General features: G+C 41.0%; 1 protein-coding gene across 1 annotated transcript in view; it reads right to left on the bottom strand.

The window, feature by feature from the left end:
- Positions 1-14,406, bottom strand: part of SCFD2 (sec1 family domain containing 2) — a 207,087-nt gene that overhangs the window by 13,073 nt on the left and 179,608 nt on the right. Inside the window, exon 7 of the mRNA XM_060778518.2 lies at positions 12,006-12,140. Within this exon, the coding sequence (XP_060634501.2) occupies positions 12,006-12,140 (135 nt within the window). The remainder of the gene's footprint in view (positions 1-12,005; positions 12,141-14,406) is intronic.

Genomic DNA, 14,406 nt, shown 5'->3' with positions numbered 1-14,406 from the left:
TCCCAGCAAGAACCGAGTTCTTTCTGTATTGTAAATAAAAGTGCAGGGTTCACTAAAGTTGTCAGCGGCCAGTACAAAAAGTAGGTCAAAAAAGACTCCAGAATTGTTAACCACCAAGCTTCTCAGTTATTAAAGGCACACTGGACAAACGTTTCAGAATAAATACTTACACAGATTCGAAACATGAATTCTGGCTATTAAGAATTAGTGCAAAAATACCGTCTTCTATGAGTCAGCTATCAGACATTCTTGGACTAAATGAGGCCTTGACTGCTGATGTCTTGACAACAGACTAGTGGCACTGATCAGCATCTGTGAGAATGTGCTTGATCCAGGCTTAATGGCAGGCCTATCTCAGTTAACAAAGTTTACAGTTATGAGAAAAATTCTTCTTGGCACCACAATTTCCTGGTCCACATTGGCTCTGCAGGAACCTGGTTAATGTCACAATCATCTTAGTGAGATTGCCATAACCATCCGCAAATTTTGCTTTGCTGAACTCATCCTGCTGTTCAGAGGCATTCCACATTTCCTCGCCTTCACATTATTTTTGGTCACAAGGTCATGGATCTTTTGCTTTCTCCTGTTTGGTAATCAATGTGAATGTTTTCTAGTAGTGCTATTATATTAATAAGTGATTTAAAAACTTTTTAAAATAAAAAAATTGACTCAGGAAAAAACCACTTCCTTGTGGGAATACTCACCATCCTCCAAATGGTTCCCCCTACCCTTAGCCTCTCCCCACAATGACACACCAAAGAGGTGCCACTTAGAGAGATGGCCACATTCCTAAAAGTCCCAATTTCCTTTTTGCAAAAACTCAGGGAAAACACTTTAAAAAGGTTTAAAGAACAAATACATGTATTCCAAATGAATTGCCACAGAGTTTGTATATCAGGATCAGAGCACCTGTGAGATTATGATTTGTTTAAGGATGTGTAAACAAGCCCAAAGAACTCATTTTTACATTTATACTTGCCTAGCTTCTTCTTTCTTGCTTATTCTTTGTCTAGCTGGAAGATCTGTTTTTAGTGGCATGAGTACTGGGAAGGAGAATGAAGAAAGGCTGGAGAAACACAGAATATGGTGCTAGGTTGTCTTATTGGACCTCTTCATACGGGGCAAATTTCAGCGGCAACTACTGTTACAAAGCAGATTTGCCATGGAGCCCACCAGTTCCCATCACACACTAGAGAAGTACTTCTGGGGCAGCTCCATGGCAAAACTTAACCAGAGTTGCCACAAAAAAAAAAAAAGCTGCCGGCAGCAACATGGGAAGCTTCCCGTGGTTGCATTGTTCTCAATGGGGCAAGCTGGCTGACAGACGCTTCCCCCCATGTGATAAGGTGGGGGAAGTCAGGAGGTTGTGGGGTGTGGGGTGACAGGTTCCCACGCCCTTGGACACATACCCCCAGAATAACCACGATCCACGGCAATTCCGGAGGCTCGTCTGAAGAGGTCCATTGTCAAAATCTTGTCATTTAACTATGACATGATTATGATACTTATTGTGTTTACAGAAAACAATGCAATAAAACTTGAACTGGAGAAAAAATAGCATCCTAGTCTAGCAAACTGTAGCTGTGCATGGCTACCTATAACAGACTAGGCAAACAGCAGCTGTCTCTAAAATTGCTTACTGAGAACATGTGAACAGCAAAATGGAAAGAAAAGGCGAAACCAGATTAGCCTGTTTGACCAGTGACCCTAACCATGTTTTAAAAACATAAATCCATAAATTTGGCCACTAGATTAGAAATCATAAAAAGTAGAGGCTTAAAAAGAAAAAGAAGGCTTACTTATACAAGGTCTATTTGACTTTTTGTTGTTGTTGTTGTTGTTGTTTCATTTCACATGTACATATTATCATTTTGGAATACAAAACCTGCTGAAACATGTTGATCTACTCTTCTTCTATTCTTTTCATGTTATTTCTACCTCTGGTTCCAAATTTTCTGTTAAAGAAGTACAGTGAGACTGCCATATTCAGGGGGGATATTTTCCTGGATTTCATAAACCCTATTGAGATGAAGGACTTCCAGCATAAAAATACTAAAGAGTCCTTCTGAAGGATCTAGAAAAGTTCTAGAGATGACATTTTTGTTGGATGTAGATACATGAAAACCATGACACCGGACTCATAGATATGGGGGTCATGCTATAATGCGTGGGAACACATCTACTTCATTAAATTAGGTATATCTGCATCACAGTAGAAATCAGAGGGGTTCAAGATAGAAAACATAATTAAATATGATGAAAGGAGACTTTAATACACTACAATACTTCCATTAGTCCCATCAAAGTGCCTTTCTTACAAACAGTCTAATCTATCATAACAATGTTCAAGTTATTTCAACTCTGTATGAAGTTCTGACCTTCTCAATTACCGTGAACTTGGGAATGTAACAAATAATCAGCAAATGTTCTCATCCTCTATGAGAGACAATACCTTGACCCACTGCACTACACCACTGAGAACACATTCAACCACTGTGAGATTTTTTTATAAACAAAAAAATATCACAAAGCTCAATTATTCTTGTACAGAAAATATATTGTGTTGTCAAAGGCTTTCATGGCCAGGATCACTGGGTTGCTGTGAGTTTTCCAAGCTATACGGACATGTTCCAGAAGCATTCTCTCCCAGTGTTTCCCTCACATCTAAACTGGGCTCTACAGGCCAATGGATACTTCACCATAGACATCAGAAGAGCTGCAAGACCAAGAACAAGCCATGAGAGTAAAGACAAAGATCCATTCAGAGGAAAAGTGTTCTTATCATACATTAAGGGAATCACTGACCACATAAGGAAGCTGATGAGGAAACAAAACCTTCAAACTATCTACAGACCCACTAAGAAAATGCAACAAATGCTATGTTCAGCAAAGGACAAGAGGGATCCTCTCACCTCTGCAGGAGTCTACCATATACCATGCAACTGTGGACAAGTCTACATAGGGACCACCAAATGCAGCATTGCCCAAACATGAATCAAGGAACATGAAAGGCACTGCAGACTAATTCAACCTGAGAAGTCAGCCATAGCAGAGCACCTGATGAACCAACCTGGACACAGCATATTATTTGAGAACAAAGAAATGCTGGCCCACTCTAACAACCACCATGTCAGACTACACAGAGAAGCCACTGAAATCCACAATCATGTGGACAATTTCAACAGAAAAGAGTAAACCATGAAAATGAACAAAATCTGGCTACCAGTTTAAAAAAATTCTAAAATCAGGACAGTAAATAAAAAGTTAATAAACACTAAAAAAACACAGAAAAAACACTACCCCCCCCCCCCACAGAAATTCTAGACAGGAAACAATCATGGATAGCTAACACCTCCCAATAAAGGATTCCCTCCAGGCAGGAAGCAAAGTCTTTGAAGCTGCAAGCCCATTCAATACTAACGTAGGTGACCAATTGCAACATTCATCCTTGCCTCAAGCAGACAAGAGTTCTTTCTTCCACCCTGAACATTCCACAGCTATATAAACCCCACTTGCCTAGTTTCCAACAGACCTCACAACCTCTGAGGATGCCTGCCATAGACATGGGCAAAATGTCAGGAGAGAATGCTTCTGGAACATGGCCATACAGCCCAGAAAACTCACAGCAACCCCAAAAAATCTTCTTTAACCAGAAAGAAAGAAGGCTTTTATCCCAAACATAATGCATTTTTACACACACACACACACACACACACACACACACGCACATACCAGGTCTAAGAGACAAATTACACATTCCAGAAATGCATATTACAATGCCGACTGGACAGGCACGCAAGTTTTCAACTGAAACTGTCAGAAAAGAAATGTTTTGAAATTGTTCAGTGTTAGGGTCTGGGATTTTTGGATAGGTGGGGGGTCTGTAGGAGAACAATATCTGAATTCAAATTAATTGTGTAAGGACATGGGGAACAACTGCATTTTTTTGGTACAAGCAGTACAAGTACACATGGCTGTTTGTTTTGAAGATACTTGTGCCATGTGGCTCACAATAGCAAAGTTCCATGCTGAAACACTAAAAAGGAATTCTTGATGGCAAGCTTTTATAAACCTATTATCATAGTTGAGGCAGAAGTGGAATTTTCTGTCTAATGAGATTGGCCATTCAGAGGAATTTCCATCCCTTCTTGTTGTGCACATCATGCCAAACTTTTTTTTGGCTGGGTGTGTTTTATAAGAAATGTAAGTCCTCAACATGCAAACCACAGTGTAGTGAACCCCCTACTCTTTATTTGCAGCATAATCTGCCAAGGTTGTTTGTGATGGTAAAGTGATTGTTTATAATGACAATATGTGCGGTCTTGAGCTTCTTGGAGCAAAGACAACAAAAATACAATAAATCAAAATTTAAAATTAGTGGTGTTGGGAGAGAAAGTACGGGTACCAGTTGCAATATGGCACGAGCTTTCTGTGGCAAAGGGACTGTCTTGCTAGATTTGACCAAAGTTTACCCAGGCCCCATCTACACTGCCATATACTACAAAGATTATGTACTTTAAATTGGATTATATGGCAGTGTAGACTCATATAATTTTTATATGAAAAATTTTAAAGTAGTTTAAAGTAGATAAGCCATATTCTGAAATTGCATTACAGGGCAGTGTAGATCCAGCTCCAGTTTCAAACAGCAGCCTTTTAAAAACCACTGGACTCTCATTTCCCTCTTTTGCTGTTTCTAGACAACAGTGCTTACCACAGGTAAAGGGTAAAGGTTTTCCCTTGACATTAAGTATAGACATGTCTGTTGTGGTTCAGTCTGAGCCTGAGCTTTCTGAACCTGAGTTTCTTCAGGACGAGGAGGATGATGGGTTACAGATTTCTGAAAATGTTCCCGTTAGTGAGGCAGTTGAAGCAGACAGTGTTGATTCTGAAGAAGAGACGGCATTTCTGTTCCCCAGAGAAAAGAATGTGGCTTTAGATAAAGATAGTGAAACTTCGGAGCTCTAGGTGCAGGTTCCTTCTGGGAGCTCCGGGCCTCTTGTTTCCCAGGGTGACCAGGCCTGGCAGGGCAAAAATAATGAGCTAACTGGCCTTGAAGATAGTGGAGATTTGATTAGAGAGGACTGTTTGCAATTAAGAGTTCGGAGAAGCCCACGCCTTGCCAACAAGCGTGAAGCTTGAGGTCAACGTAATGCTTTCATGTTGGGGAAAGGGCATTCTCTGTCAGTCCAATGTTGCTTTTACCCTGTTAACTTCTGTGGAATTGCCTTGTCTTTTGTGGAAAGCTTCTGGCTCTTTGGGATTTTGATTTTGATCCTGATTTTTGGAGACTTTGTCTTGCTGCCATGGACTCTTGCTTAACCAGTGCTAAAGGACTATGCTTCATGTTATTTGCCTTTGGAGCCTGGGAACTTTGCCTTTGCATTTAAGACTCTGTATTGCTCATTACTTCTTTATTTCCTTGTTTTGATTTTGCTTTTTTCTCAATAAACTACAAAACCTACAGCCTTGGTGTGTGGTCGTGTCTTGGGCAAGGTGAATCTATCCTGAGTTGCGACAGTGTCTGACTCTGGGGGGTGGTGCTCATCAACATTTCTAAGCTGAAGAGCCGGCGTTGTCCGTAGACACCTCCAAGGTCATGTGGCTGGCATGACTGCATGGAGCACTGTTACCTTCCCACCAGAGAACTACCTATTGATCTACTCAAATTTGCATGTTTTTGATCTGCTAAGTTGGCAGAAGTTGGGGCTAGCAGCCGGAGCTCACTCAATTTCTTGATTCGAGTTGCCAACCTTTCAGACAGCAAGTTCAGCAGTTCAGCGGTTTAACCCGCTGCGCCACCGGGGGCTCCATATATTCTCAAACTGACCTTGTGTATGTCAAGGGCAGGTTTTGAGGCCAAAATTATGGATTTTGATGTAACTCATGGATAGGCTGAAGGTCATTCCATGAAGAGGGAAACATGCCCTTACTACCTCAGGGAGGCAGCTCCTCTGTCCACTGCTACCATTTTCCCACCCAGGCTTTCATAATATCTAGAGTTGGCACCATAAGGGAGATAATAGAGAGGGGCAGTACTTCTTTTACGTTCTCCCAGGATTGACTAAACTCTCGCCTTTTGGATTCTATTCAGAGAACGTCCTCTTTTGATAAAAGTTTAGGTATGGCACTTATATTGATCCATAGATAGATCAACCCATTTTTTAATTCTAATTTCCAGACTTATACATGAATATATACAACATGAATTCCTCTGTCAATATGTCACTAAACCAATCTGTCATACAGACATATAATGGCTGAGGGCCATCACCATATCTTGTGAAACTGAATAGCTTCATCTAACAGTTTCCTAAGTTACTGGCATTAATTTTCATAACTTAACGTATTTTAAAAACTGTGTGCAATGAAAATTTTTAAGGGATACAGGTTCTCTAATCACTGTGAAACAAATTTCAGCAGTAGCTCTAGGGTGTCATGAAGCCCTCCACAGCCCTTGAATATACTTCAACGCTGGCTATGCTGACTAGGGCTGTTGGGACATGAAGTTCAATGAAATCTGGTCATTTTGTTCCCACTCAGATATAGGATCTGATAATATGAGGGTTGAATGAAAAGTAATGACTTAACTCCTCAACAGATGGCAGTACTGGTATGCAGTAGGTACTGGCTTGTTCAGTAGACTCTCCTCTACAGTTCCATTTTGGCATGAAGCCTTAGCATTGAACAGTTGTGTTGTTAAAGTGCGAAGTATGGAACCATGTGCAGACGGTTGGTCAATGTGACTTCAGCAACTCGCAGGGAGGTTAGAGTTATTCTTGTAATGAAACAACTTTAGCATAACACTCATACACAGCTTAATCCTAGTGGTTCCTAAATATGGGAACCCAGATATTACTAAATTTCAGCTCTCAGAAGCTCTAACAGGATAGAGGAAATGGTCAAATACTATGGGAGTCTCCAATCTTATAATATCTAGGAACTGAAGTTTTGAACCACAGCATTATTTCTTTGATAGGCATATGATTATGTCACAGCTGCCCATTCTCATATTAGGTCAGTAGTAGACCTTCAAATCCTATAGTTTTTCATTTTCAAGAACCAAAACATTGTTGAGAGTTTTTAAAAACACATTCCTTTCCAAGGTAATATATACAAATTATTCACCATGAGTTTAGTTCTCAAAACTCTATGTTAACAGAAAACTTCATGAATAGAGAGGCAGTATTGCATGTTGCCACTAAGGTTACCTCAACATTCATATGGCAAGTTTGTCCGATTCAGCCAAACGATTAACCTTTTGAGCTACATCAGCAACTAGTGAGTAACTCTATCTGTGTTCTCTGCTGAGCTTTCATTTCACATTAATCTCTTGACCAAAGATGGCTGGCATTGATAATGACTGCAGTGGCAGGAGAGCAGATAAAGTAATGACAACGGTTTCCTTTCCTATTTATCCATGATGTCCCTTCATGTTGAGGGAGAGAGAGATGGCCTTGATTCATTAGAAGCATTAGAAGCAAAGTAACGTTGTTGTTGTTGTTGTTGTTGGATCTAATAGGGAATCTGCCCCAGGAGCGCATGGATTCCAATTAATTATAAAGAAGTCAGAGACATTTCCTATCTAATACAGAATGTGCTCCTTTATTGAGGCAGCAATGAGACCAAATAACTACTTTTTCCAGCATCAATGCACCGTCTTAGCACAAGGTGACATTTTGTGAGTGGTTCAAAGCCTTTGGGGTTTTATCACAGTGGGAAATCTCAAAGAAATGTAGGTAGCATGGTGTGATGAGCTTGAAGCACCTTTTAAGGACACAATCACTCTCTTTCATAGATCACACAGTTTTGGCAGATCCATCTACAAAAATGTCTAGTTAGATGCTGTAAGAAGATTAGTTTTTTTTTTTTTAAAAAGAGGACCCAAACAATTACCATCCAGTCAGCTTGGCATCAATACCAGGAAAAGTTTCTGGAGCAGATCATTAAGGAGGCAGTCTGCAATCCTTAATGCTGTGACCACTAAAAGTCAGCATGGACTTTTAGTGGTCCAGACTAATCTTATCTCTTTTTTGATAGAATTACAAGCTTGGTAGACACAGGGAATGCTGTGGATGTAGCATATCTTGATTTCAGCAAGGCCTTCAACAAGGTCCCCCATGACCTTCTTGCAAGAAAACTAGTCAAATATGGGCTAGGCAATGCTACTATTAAGTGAATCTGCCATTGGTTAAGTGAATGAACCCAAAGGATTCTCACAAATGCTTCCACTTTGTCTTGGAAATAAGTGACTATGAAGTATTTCTGAAGTTTATAGGTATGATTTCCTGCCCCAACACAGACACTTGGTGCCTCCTTGGATAATATACATTTCTTTAAGCTTGGATAATGTCTATGACTTTGTGTCTGTGGTTTCACGATTTCCTAAATACATTTTGTATGGTTTCAATTGGCACTGTTTACAATGTACACTTTTTCCAATTACTCCTTTTTGACTTCTATATCTCTAGTTCTGCTTCCTGGCCAAAATGTGGCTGCCAAAGTGAAATTTGGGATGTCCTTTGGGAGTTACATAAGTATTTGCTTGCCTGTCACCTTCACAGAGTTTGTTAATTGCTCCCACAAATGTGCAGATTCATTATTCGTGGAAGAAATTCTGATTGAACAAAGGAGGAGGAAAGCTTATACATATCCAATGAAAAATATGGGTGGCACTTCAAGAGCTTTAACTTTGTAACAGTACAAGTAGACACAGGCAACAATGTAATAGAAACAGACTGATATCACACAAGATCTTGGGACAAAGTTTCTCATCACATAAAGCTGTCACGGACAAACATTTTGTCCTGGGGCCACCTTGTGAGCCCGTCCACAAGGGCTTGGCCAGGAGGGAGTTTGGGCGGGGCCGGAAGGGCTGGGGGTGGGAGAAGGCAGGGTCAGGACAAGAGAGGGTGATGCTGGGTGGGAGAGAGCAGGGTCATGGTGAGTGGGGAGGGTGGGAGGAGGAGAAACACACAATTGACATATATCTCCCCTGGTGCTCCTCTGAATCTGGGGAAGGCAGGCCATCTACCCAAGGCTCAGAGGAGGAGAAACACACCGCTGGCAAGAGGGCTCCTGCCAGGCCCGAAGCCAGGATTTCATTTCGGGGGGGGGGGGTTAATTTTTTTCGGGGGGGGTTGGGGGGGCTGAGTTTCGGGGGGGGGCTGAGTCTGAGTGAAAGAGGGTCTAGCCTAGCAAACCTTTTGTATCATTACCCCAATACCCCCATGCATATGGGATATATTGAGTATGGTGATCAGATCATGATATGAATAAACATAACAGCTTAAATAATGCACCAGTAAGGCCTTTTTGCGAACCACCATGAGAATTTCGGGGGGGGGGGGGCTGAAGCCCCTAGAGCCCCCCCCCCCCCCCCCGGCTACATGCCTGGCTCCTGCCAGCAGTCTGTTTCTCTCCTGGTTCTCCTGAGTCTGTAAAAGGCTGGTTGGCTTCCTGAGGCTCAGAGGAGAAGGAGAAACATGTTGCTGGCAAGAGGGCTCTCAGTTAGCGGCATGCTTCTCCCCCCAGTTCTCCTCTGAGTCTGTGGAATGTGGGCTGGCGTCTCTGGGTTCAGAGGAAGAGGAGACATGTGCTGCTGCTGAGTGCTTCTGCTTTGGTCCCCCTCTCAGCCTGGGGACATGGTGGGCCACTGCATCCGCATGCTGAGAGGAAGGCCAAGGCAGAAGGGGCCCGAAGGGAAGATGCCAAAGGGCTGCATCCGACCCATGGGCCTGGGTTTGCCCATGCCTGTCACAAATTGTGATGAAAAATCTAGGGTATTATTTGGAGCAGGAAATGAATGTTGATACTACTGGGGTTACATGTATTACTATATTTGACTAAATCTAAGGTGCACTTTCCCCCTTGTTTTGGGGGCTTAAAAATGGGTTGTGCCTTAGATTCAGTGGTGACTTTGAACTGGACTCTATGAGTTTACACTGCCAGATAATCTGGGATCAGATCAGTGTAGCATAGATAATAGCCTTAGATTTCCCATTTTTTAAAATAAAAACTACCTTATTTCCAAGAGAGGAGAAGGAAGGGCCCTGCTTTTTCTGATTCCTCAACCAGCCCATAGACTTATTTAAAAAGACTCAGGCAAAATGATTTCTAGCTTTCTTTACACCCCCTCCTCATTCTATAGGAAAGACTGTACTATATAGCCACACTGAAACAAAAAATAAGTTATTGAGCATGCAGTGGCAATTTCTAAAAAATATTTCAAGAATTTTCTTCCCCCTCCCACCCCCCGCTCCCAAAAGTGAACCTCCAAAAATGGGGTCAGCCTTACATTACACAAAAGGTGACCAGTTTTCTGCACAGGCCACCACCATTTTCTTCCTCACCTCTTAATTTTTGACATGAAGTAAAATCTTAGGTCTATTACATAATTGGGGCTGAAGAAATATACCATTGCAATCCAGCTGTTTTCAATAGCAGCAGCAGCTGAATGAATGAAAGAGAAATTCGATCTTGAAAGTATACATTCTTTATATGTGCACAATTCTTCACATTTGCCGGTTAAGCACTCACAGATCTGAATTGTTTGTGGATTACTGTATTTGCTGCCACCACCACTGTTGTCTTACATATGATTGGGGAAAAAGGTATTTCTAGATTCTCTGGTGCAAGTCTATGGTCAACTTTTGACTCTAGCAATGCCTTGAAAAGTTTTTTCATAGGAAAAAAATAGTGTGTCTTTATTCACATTTTCCCCACTTTCGTGGGGATCCTATGCCCTAACCCTTGCAAAATATGAGAGCTGACTATGTTGGGAGGAGGAAAGCAAAACTGTCTTGATGACTGTTTGGACTGATGCTGAATGATTTGGATTTGACTTCAAATCCAACAAGTTTCATAACAGAATCAAAACTTCGGCAATGGAGTATTCATATTCAAGTTTATATAGAATTATTTGAGTTAGTGAATCCATTAAAAAGAAAAAGGTACAAGAATTCGTCTGGTAAACAGCTGCAAATTACACTCAATTAAAACACAAGGCAGACACTGCTGGATGGATGTGAATGATCAATATTTTCCCTTAGGAAAGCGGATCTCAGGAAATTACCTTCAGATTGAGACTTCTACTACATTTATCGTAAAGCTTTCAACCCTCATTTTAAGGTCAAGATCATGAACAGCCTTCCAAATGTATTTGTGTATGTTCTACTCAATATTTTTCTAACTTTCAGAATTTGGAAATCTGAATTTGGCATGTTTGTTCTCTTAAATTCTGACATGTTTCAAATGAGACTGTCTCCCAAGATCTTATAGAATGTAGTTCAATGCTTCGCCAGAGTCTATTTGCTAAGTTGCTCCTTGGAATATAGTGAAAATAGTGAGTGAAATTCACAGTTAACTCACTAATATTGTGATAAATAAGAAGGAAAAGGGGAACCTTGTTTTATCTGCACTTAATCCATATTGAAATAGCAGGGGACAGGATCAGGGCCGTAGCCAGAAAAAAATTTCGGGAGGGGTTGAAATTTTCGGGGGGGGGGTTGAAAATTTTGCGGGGTGGGGGGGTTGAAACCTGCCTCCTAGCTCACACTGAAGCAAAGAGCACAGCAGGGGGCAGAGCAGCCTTCAATAGCCTGCAGCTCCGCCCCTGTCAACCATCTCCACCAAGTCTGGCCTCCTTAATGAGAGCATTCAACCCCCCCCCCCCAACTTGGTTGCTTCGCTACATTAGCTATTGCTGCAAGTAATAACAGTGTGAATAAATTGTGAATATTTGCTTGAGATAGTGCTTGCAGTTCTGGAGGGACTCTTAATTTTTTGCATCTCATAGATTTAGCATGAGGATTTGGCTAACCAGTTAAAATTCATGAGTAAACCAGGTTTTTAAAAAAAAAATCTGAAACATTTCAGGAGGGGGGGGGGGGGGTTTGAACCCCTAAAACCACCCCCTCGCTACAGGCCTGGACAGGATGCATTCTTTTTATCACAATGGCTGTATTTTAAATCTGCAATTGTTAATATTTGGTTAGCAGCTTTACCTTCATAAACATGCTGAATCCTGTTTTCAGAAGGTCTGTGAGCCCAGAAGACATATGTTCAATATCAATAGGGTCAGGCCGATCAGGATTATATATCTCTTCCACCACTTGCTTCAACAATGGTTTATATGTGGCCTGTAAAAAAGAATACACTGGTAATAAATTGTTAGAAATAGCAACCTTCTACAAACCTCCTATACTAATTATCTATTATGCATATAATTGTGATTGCTTACTATATTGTATGTGTATATTGATATGTAGTTTCCCCTTAACTCTATGTTGTTTGTGGTTGTGGGAGGGACTGTATTTTTTAAAAAATACAAGAAACATCTACTTGAATTTTATATCCAATGTACAAGATAACCAGGGCATAAATCTCCCCAAGTTTCAGAAAGATTCACACATCTACTGATTTTTGGGGATTTTTAAAAGTTTAGACAAAAATATTTCTCCTTCCAAAAGCCACAACAGCTATCCCCTTGAATGTCTGTCTAACTCTACCATCATGTCTATATGACACACAATTAACCACAGAACTTCAACTTAGCACAGATTTATACTGTTATTTACTTACTTTAGTTTTCTTTGTAGATTCAATAATTGTATTATTATTAGACTGACGCTAAATGGCCGGCTGCTGCAGCCCACAATGAAGCTTTCCGATGCTGAGCACTGCATTCTGGGAAATGTAGTTTAGGGCAGGGCCTTTTGGATTATATGCCACAGGGGGCCTTGCCTTCCCAAACTACATTTCTCAGAATGCTGTGGTCACAGTCTCCTGCCCAGCTCAGCTAGTCCCATCCCAGCTGCCCTTCCTTATGGTGACCGGCAAGTGGCCAGTCTTAATTTTGTGATGTTATTTTGTTGTTTATATTTTATGTTGCTGTAATGTATCGCTGGGCTTGGCCTCATGTAAGCCGCTCCTTTGGGGAGATGGTGGTGGGGTATAAATAAAGATTATTATTATTATTATTATTATTATTATTATTATTAATTTAAACACTAGCAATGGCCCCTTTGGCTTCCCTAAAGTTGCTTAATTCTTATACTGAAGATTAAACTGACTTTAGGAGGCTTCCAAATGTTATAGAATCTTAATGAAAATTATTGGTGAGTGTTTTGATCCTTGAATTTTTTTCCTTGTTCCGACTTATAAACAAATTCAACTTAAGAACAAACCTACAGAATCAATCTTGTTCATAACTTGGGGACTGCTTGTATATACATCTGGAAACTTCTTGACTATTTAATATGTAAAACTAGGCTGTATAAACATTAGTGAGTGGGTTCATTTCTAAAGGGTAGGGTAAAGGTTTTCCCTGACATTAAGTCTAGTCGTGTCCGACTCTGGGGGGTGGTGCTCATCTCCATTTCTAAGCCGAAGAGTCAGCGCTGTCTGTAGACACCTCTAAGGTCATGTGGCCAGCATGACTTCATGGGGCGACATTACCATCCTGCCAAGACGGTACCTATTGATCTACTGACATTTGCATGTTTACAAACTGCTAGGTTGGCAGAAACTGTGCCTAACAACGGGAGCTCACCCCGCTCCCTGGATTCGAACCACCAACCTTTCGGTCAGCAAGTTCAGCAGCTCAGCGGTTTAACCCACTGCGTTACCAGGGCCCTGGGTTCATTTCTACTTCACAAAAATGCAAATACTGAACTTATCAGAAAATATAAACTTATTTATTTCAAGTTAAATGAAATTTGATTAAATTTGAAAATTGTAAAATAAAAGAGAACTGTACAGAAAACTGAATATGAAAATTCTTATTTTTTTTTCTGTCACTGCCAAAACTTATCTGCCCTGAGAAATACCATGGGTTACTTGATCCTAGGCTTGCACAACTTTACAATCATAACTTTGGAGGCACGGATTAAACACTGATGGACAAATGTCTTTGTAGTAATGAGAACAAATATAACCCCATCATCAGACAGTAACTTTGAGGTCGATCAGACTTTGACAAACAGACATTAGTGATAGCCACAAAAGCACCTCCACAACTTGCGAGAAAGGAAATTGTTCAATGTATTGTCGAAGGCTTTCATGGCCGGAATCACTCAGTTCTTGTGGGTTTTTTCGGGCTATATGGCCATGTTCTAGAGGCATTTCTCCTGACGTTTCGCCTGCATCTATGGCAAGCTTCCTCAGAGGTGAGGTCTGCTGGAGCTGGGAAAAAAGGGGTTCCAGGTTCCTGGAACATCTTAACAGCATCCACCCAAACATCCAGTTCACCATGGAAAAAGAAAATGAAGGAAGACTGCCTTTTCTAGATGTCCTAGTCATCCGCAAACCAGATCAACAATTGGGTCACACCGTCTACAGAAAACCCCCACACACAGATAGATATCTACATAAAAACTCCAACCATCACCCAAGTCAAAAAAGAAG

Source organism: Anolis sagrei, chromosome 5 (genome assembly GCF_037176765.1).
Source record: "Anolis sagrei isolate rAnoSag1 chromosome 5, rAnoSag1.mat, whole genome shotgun sequence".
NCBI lineage: Eukaryota > Metazoa > Chordata > Lepidosauria > Squamata > Dactyloidae > Anolis > Anolis sagrei.
Note: the sequence above shows the minus strand (reverse complement) of the source record. Positions and strands in the feature narration are given on the sequence as shown.